Source organism: Arachis hypogaea, chromosome 8 (genome assembly GCF_003086295.3).
Source record: "Arachis hypogaea cultivar Tifrunner chromosome 8, arahy.Tifrunner.gnm2.J5K5, whole genome shotgun sequence".
Lineage (NCBI taxonomy): Eukaryota > Viridiplantae > Streptophyta > Magnoliopsida > Fabales > Fabaceae > Arachis > Arachis hypogaea.
The window spans coordinates 32,153,201-32,160,129 of NC_092043.1; the positions used below are offsets into that span (position 1 = coordinate 32,153,201).

At 34.7% G+C, this 6,929-nt stretch overlaps 1 protein-coding gene across 1 annotated transcript; it reads right to left on the reverse strand.

The window, feature by feature from the left end:
- Window positions 1-951: 951 nt before the first annotated feature.
- On the reverse strand, window positions 952-1,386 carry LOC112705258 (uncharacterized mitochondrial protein AtMg00240-like). Its single transcript, XM_025756094.1, has one exon. It carries the CDS (start codon window positions 1,384-1,386, stop codon window positions 952-954), a length of 435 nt encoding a protein of 144 aa, XP_025611879.1.
- Between the last annotated feature and the right edge of the window lie 5,543 nt (window positions 1,387-6,929).

The following is a 6,929-nucleotide window of genomic DNA, read 5'->3' on the forward strand; positions in this document are numbered from 1 at the left end:
AACAATTCAATAATCGCATCAACTTTACAATATGAAAAATTCGTATGACGGCAATGCTTACAAAGTAAGATGTTCGAGCAATATTTAATGACTCAAATGCTTCAACAAATATTATTGAATATGGTAGAATTTCTAAAGCAATAATAAAAAATTGATTTCAAAGTGAAAATTGTGAGAAAGCAAAATAAATTTTGTATGATTAAACAATTTGGTTTTGATTAAAAGAAATATAAAGTTTTAAGAAAGAATCATAACTACATTGTGATGAATTTATAATTAATTTGGATTAAAAGATGAAAACTTCGAAAAGTTTATGGCATGGTCAAATATTTTAATTTTGCTTACAATTCATACAAGCTTGCAACTTATAACACATTCAAGGGTTATGTTAGGTGTATGTTGAAGGTGTGTGAGGGAAGAGGTAAGCAAGTTCAGATATAGAGTCAATAAAGAGAATGAGCCAAAAATGTTAACTTTTATTATGATTTTCCCTCAAGAAATGTTTACAGCAACCAATACAGCAACTAATTGCATATGTATATATACTACGCTAACCTGCACTAACAAAACTAGGGAGAACTAACTAAGGCTAACTCATTATAAATACAACTAATAGTAGTATGTTATATCAGGTAATATTCTCCCTCAAGATGGGAGGATTGGGCATAAAAATGTCCAACAACCCAAGCTTGCTACACAATGTGCTGAACGGTTCTGGTGCCAGAGACTTAGTCATGATGTCTGTGACTTGTTCATGTGTAGAAATTGGTAAAAGATGAATTAAGTCCTCTTGCAATTTATCCCTCACAATGTGACAATTAGCCTCAATATGCTTTGTACGCTCGTGAAATACTGGGTTAGTAGCAATATAAATGGCAGATTTATTATCGCAGTACAAATTCACAAGTTTACCAAGAAGTGCTCTAAGTCTTTCAACACATAACTAAGCCATTAAGCTTCTCTGGTGGCCAGTGCAAGAGCCCGATACTCTACCTCAGAGGAAGAAGCTATGATAGTTACTCGCTTCTTGCTCTTCCAAGTGACAAGGGAGGAACCCACATAGAAGCAATAGGCTGAAACTAATCGTTGCAAGTCGGGGCATCCAACCCAGTCAGAATCAGAAAATCCAATAAGAGATAGATCAGAATTGGCCGAGAAGAATAGCCCCGCTGCCGGAGAGTTCTTTATGTACCTGAGGATACTATGTGCCAATTGCAAGTGATTAGTTGTGGGACAATCCAAGAATTGGCTGAGCTTGCCAATTGCAAAGCTTATATCCGGCCTTGTGTTTGAGAGATACAACGGTTTTCCAATGATTTTCCTATAATCGGAGGAATTAGGCAGACTATCTCCATCATCCTTGCTCAATTTTGCCCCATAGTCCATGGGAGTGGAGGCATGTTTACAATGCTCAAAGCCAGTGTCCCGTAAGAGCTAGCCTTTTGAAGACCTAGCAACCTCTAAGCCAAGGAAGGACTTGAGATCACCTATGTCCTTAATCCGAAATCTGTCATGCAAAGTCTGTTTTACCCTTTCAATTTCAAACAAATCGTCCCCTGCCAACATTAAATCATCAACATAAACTAAAATGACTGTAAAACCAATACTTTGGGATTTAGTAAACATGTTGTAATCGGATTTACACTGATTATATCCTAACTCTAGCAGAACAGATTTCAGTTTGAAGTTCCATTGTCTATTAGCTTGTTTAAGCCCATATAGAGACTTTTCAAGCTTGCAAACCTGACCCAGAGCTATTGCAAGACCTTCAGGGGATTTCATGTACACTTCCTCATCAAGCTCACCATGTAGAAAGGCAGTATTAACGTCAATTTGCTTCAAATGCCATCCCTTGACAGTAGCCAGTGCCAAAACAACCCGCAGTGTTCCTAGCTTGATAACGGGACTAAACGTGTCTTTATAGTCAATTCCGGGGACTTGAGTGAACCCTTTTGCCACGAGACGAGCCTTGTGTCGCTCAACACTACCATCAGGGTGATATTTGACCTTAAAGATCCACTTACAACCAATCGCCTTCTTACCACTCAGAAGGGAAGTCAATGTCCAGGTTTTGTTCTCATTCAGAGCATCCAATTCGGCTTGGATAGCCTCTCGCCAACAAGATTCAAGTATGGAATCTTCATAGAATTTAGGCTCAATGTTCAAGATAGCTAATGAGTATGCACTATGCATAGGTGAAAGAGATTTGTATGATAAAAACTTTGAGATGTGATATCGTTTATTAGAAGAAGTTTCTCTGTTGTGATTATTAGTAATATTCATGCATTTATAATCTTTTAAGTATGCTGGTAGTTTACTAATGCGTGATGATCTTCTCGGTGTGGGGTGAGAATATGGTGATACATTGTGATGTTGAATGTTTGAATGAGTGGGTTGTGCATGCAATGCTGGACTCGAGGATTCAATATCCGTGGGCTGTGTGGTAGTGTGTATGTTCGTGTAGGTTGACTAGTGTGGAGTGGATTGGAAGCAAGGGTGTGCAGATCGGTTATGTGGTGGTCAAACAAATCATAATCATGCATGATGTGGGGTGTATTATGTTGCTGAAAAGCTGGTTCTTAGTGAGAATCAATAGGCAACTGAGATGAAGCAATATTTGGAAAATGATTTTCATAGAATTTGACATCTCGAGACACAAAAATTTCTTTTGAAATTAGATCAAGAAGCACATAACCTTTGGTACCCTCCCTGAAACTGAGGAGAACACATTTTCTTGAACGAGGGTCCAATTTTGTTCTGCTATTCTTGATCGTGCTTGCATATGCTAAACAACCAAATACTTTAAGGTGAGAGATATAGGGGAGTGATTTATGCAGTAGTTCAAACGGAGATTTTTCATGTAAACAAGGTGTGAAAATTCGGTTTATCAAATAGACTGCGTGGATCACTCCAAAACTCCAATAACACTTAGGTATTTGGGCGTAGAACATAATGGCCCTTGCCATAGCCAAAATGTGTTGATGCTTCGTTCAGCAACACCATTTTGCTGTGGCGTCTCAATGCATGACCTTTGGTACAAAATTCCAAATGAAGCATAAAAGGTTGGCATTAAAAATTCAGGACCATTGTCAGTCCGAATAATTTTTACAAATTTTTCAAATTGGTTTTTGACAAGTTTAACAAAATTTTGCACCAAAGATGCTGCTTCAGCCTTAGACTTCATCAAATTTATCCAAGTAAATCTGGACTTGTCGTCCACTATAGTGAGAAAATATCTATGGCCATCAATAGACGAAATAGCAAGTGGTCCCCAAATATCAATGTGAAGCAAATCAAAATTATTATCAGAAACAGTATCACTTTGAGAAAAAGATAATCTTCTTTGTTTTCCTAATTGACAAGAGTCACAAGGATTTTCATTTATTATACAATCAATGAAATTGAAAGTTTGCTTCATAACAGCTAGTCTATTATTAGGAATATGACATAATCTATCATGCCATAAATGCTGCATGTGTGCTCTTTGTGTGGGTGCTGTGATATGGTGTGGAGTATAGTGTTCGCCAAGAGGGGCAATGCTGTGCTTATTTAGTATGTATAGACCATCAACAGAGTTAGCAATACCAATCATCTTCTCTGTGTGTTTTGTCTTGTATCTCACAGTTTATATCAGAAAAAAGTCATTTTACAATGCAATGATGCAGTTAGCTTCGACACTGATACGAGTTTGAAATTGAAGGAAGGAATGTACAATGCATTGGTAAGATAAAGATTTTCTAAAAACTTAATGGTTCACACGATGCAACTCACAGTGGAAGTACCATTAGGGAGTTTGACAATGATCGGATCAATTTTAAATGTTTCAAAAAAATCCCTGAGGCAATATGACACATGGTCAGTGGCACCAGTGTCTATTACCCAAGGTTTATACTTTTGTATGCAAACATTAAGAGCCTTTGTGTAAGATTTAAAATGCAGAATATGTGTCACCTTACCATGAGGAGGTGGCTGAGGTTGAGTTAAGATGTAGTTCACGCTATGAATATGTTGCACTTCTTGCTTATTGAGTAAGGCCAACAAGGCTTCCTTTTGTTCTGGAGTGAAATCGCTCCCTATAGTCTTCTTCTCCTCCAACTGGGGGTGATTGAAACCAAGACCATCATTTCTATCCTCGGTTTCTTCACCTATGTTGAAGCAATTCATCATTACTGGGGCAGAGTTAGTGTTTCTTTGCCTTAGATGAGGAGGAAGTCCGTGTTCCTTGTAACACATATCTACTATGTGTCCAGTTTTGTCACAAAACGAACACTGCATCCTTGTTCTGCCTCTTCTACCCCTCCCCCCAGCTTGAAACCTGCCTCCCCTACCTCTTCCTCTCCCTCTGCCTTGAGAAGTCATAACAGTGTTCAAGGAATTGGTAGGTACCGCCAAAATTTGAATGTCTGAGGTAGTTTCAAGGCTGAGAAACTGTCTCTCTTGTTGAGTAAGTTTGGAGAGCACTACATTCAGACTCGGCAACTTGTCCAAGAGCATGATCTGAGACCACACATTAGAATATTGCTCATTCAATCCTCTTAAAAACTTCACAATTCTTTCTTCCTCCCTTTGGCTTCTAATTACTCCTAGATCACATTGACACGTAATGCCACATTCACATGATGATATTTGCCAAAAATTGTCAATTTCTTCCCAAATAGTTTTGAGTTTCGTGTAGTAGGATGTCACATCCAATTCGCCTTGTCTTAATGTGCATAGTTCTTAATATAATTCACCAACACGGTACCTATCCTCTTGATAATAGTGTTGCTTCAGATCAAACCACAAATCACTAGCAAGATTGTTCCATGTTTCACTTTGACGAATATCTGGACTAATTGAAAGATTTATCCAGCCAATTACATAAGTGTTACACATTTCCCATATTTCAAACAATGGATCTGTGCTCTCTGATTTTGTGATGCTTCCATCAACGAAATTTTGTTTTGTTCTTTGATTTAAGTGCTCTCCACATTTCTCTACTCCATGTACTATAGTTCTGACCAGTAAGAACAACAGCAGTTATGGGGTACCTGGGTTTTCTAATGGGTGAAGAAAGTAGGCACTTGTTGGATCTTGAACTGGATTACTGGTTTTCGCGATGCGCGCTTGAATCGCTGATATCTGACTCAGAAATGATGCTATCTGATGCATATCCATGGTTCTTGAACCACCTGTCGAGCCTCCCAAACTTGAATCTGCCATTTTCGGCACAAATTCAATGAATTTCGGAGATGAGAATTCAGACCTTCTTCTCTTGATCTCGTTGATCGGAGTTATTACCTCACTCTTTGATGAACATACAAAGAGATAAACACACTCTCATCAAACACTATCGTAAGAGTCCAAGAGAAGAGAAGAAAAGAAATTTAGAAAAGGAAGAGATAAATCTGAGAAATCGAATTGGGAGGAGAGAAATTAGGTCAAAGAAATTAGAAATTAAAAAAAGAACATTATTGATGTGAGAATACGAACGATTGTGGTGAATCGAGAAATTAGGTCAGAGACGATGTTGAAGTGAGAAGTGAAAGAACAATTGAATGGAAAAATTGAAACAGGAGATTAAAAGGGAATGGATTCATTATCAATTTTTTAGTCACAAAGATAAAAAATCAAGTTGTTCCATCTTCAACCATGGCTTCTACGTTTACCGCACCATGTTAAAGGTGTGTGAGGAAAGAGATAAGCAAGTTTAAATTTAGAGCCAATGAAAAGAATAAGCCAAAAATGTTAACTTTTATTATGACTTTCTCTTAAGAAATGTTTACAGCAACTAACTGCATATGTATATATACTACACTAACATGCACTAACAAAATTAGGGAGAACTAATTAAGGCTAACTCATTATAAATACAACTAATAGTAGTATGTTATATCAGGTAATAGTACATTAAAATTAGTTATCAAAATCAGCTACCAGTATAAAATACATGCTAGAATATAAATACATATTACAAATAAATTAAACTACACATGTATTTATACATAAATATATTAGTGACTGATTTTAGTGGCTAATTTTAGTATACAAATAGTATTTTTCTATATTAAATTGATAATTTTGACAAATTGTCAAGTTGATAAACATGATAGGTTAATAAATTTAACAAGAGATATTTTTTTGTACTAACATAGAATTAGTATAAATAGGTGACTTGACTAGTTTAGTTTATTATGATAAAAGTAATAATGTAATAACGATTAAAGAGAAAATTGTAAGATTTTTTTTATGTGTTGTGTTTCTATATATTTTGTGTATTAAATTATTAATTATTTTTTGTGTTAGAGAAAATTAATTTTGTATTTTTATTTTTTTTGTATTTTAATTGATTATTTACATAATTTAACTTAGTATTTCAGGTATAATTTAAATTTAGTTTTTGATAAAATATTACAAAATACCACTTTATATCTCTGTATTAGAAATTTAATTTGGAGATAATAATTATCCGTTTAGTATCTCTTTAAAAAAAATTAGTTATTAAAATAAAGTAGCATCATCAATTATTACTTTTGTATATTATTAGAGATTTAATTAAAATAGAATAATTATCTAATTTTATAATATTATTATATTATATTATATTTTTTAATAACATATTTTTTAAGACACCAAAAAACAATGTTTTTTTTTTTGTAAAATTGTGTAAATTTTCACACTTTTACTTGTTGTACGTCTCGTTTTTAGCACAATCCACGTGTATTACATTTGAACAACGTAAATTTAAATTATTTTGGAATTTTAAGTTACCGGAATTAAAAGGAAATAAAATAATACATAGGAAGAGAATCTCTTGTGAGCTCTTAAGAGTAAATGAATGTTTGAGCATTTACTTTATTCTTAGTAATATGGATCGATTTAAAGTTAATTTCCATTTTATTATTTTTAAAATTATAAATTAAAAATTAATAGTAAATTAAACCTGCAAT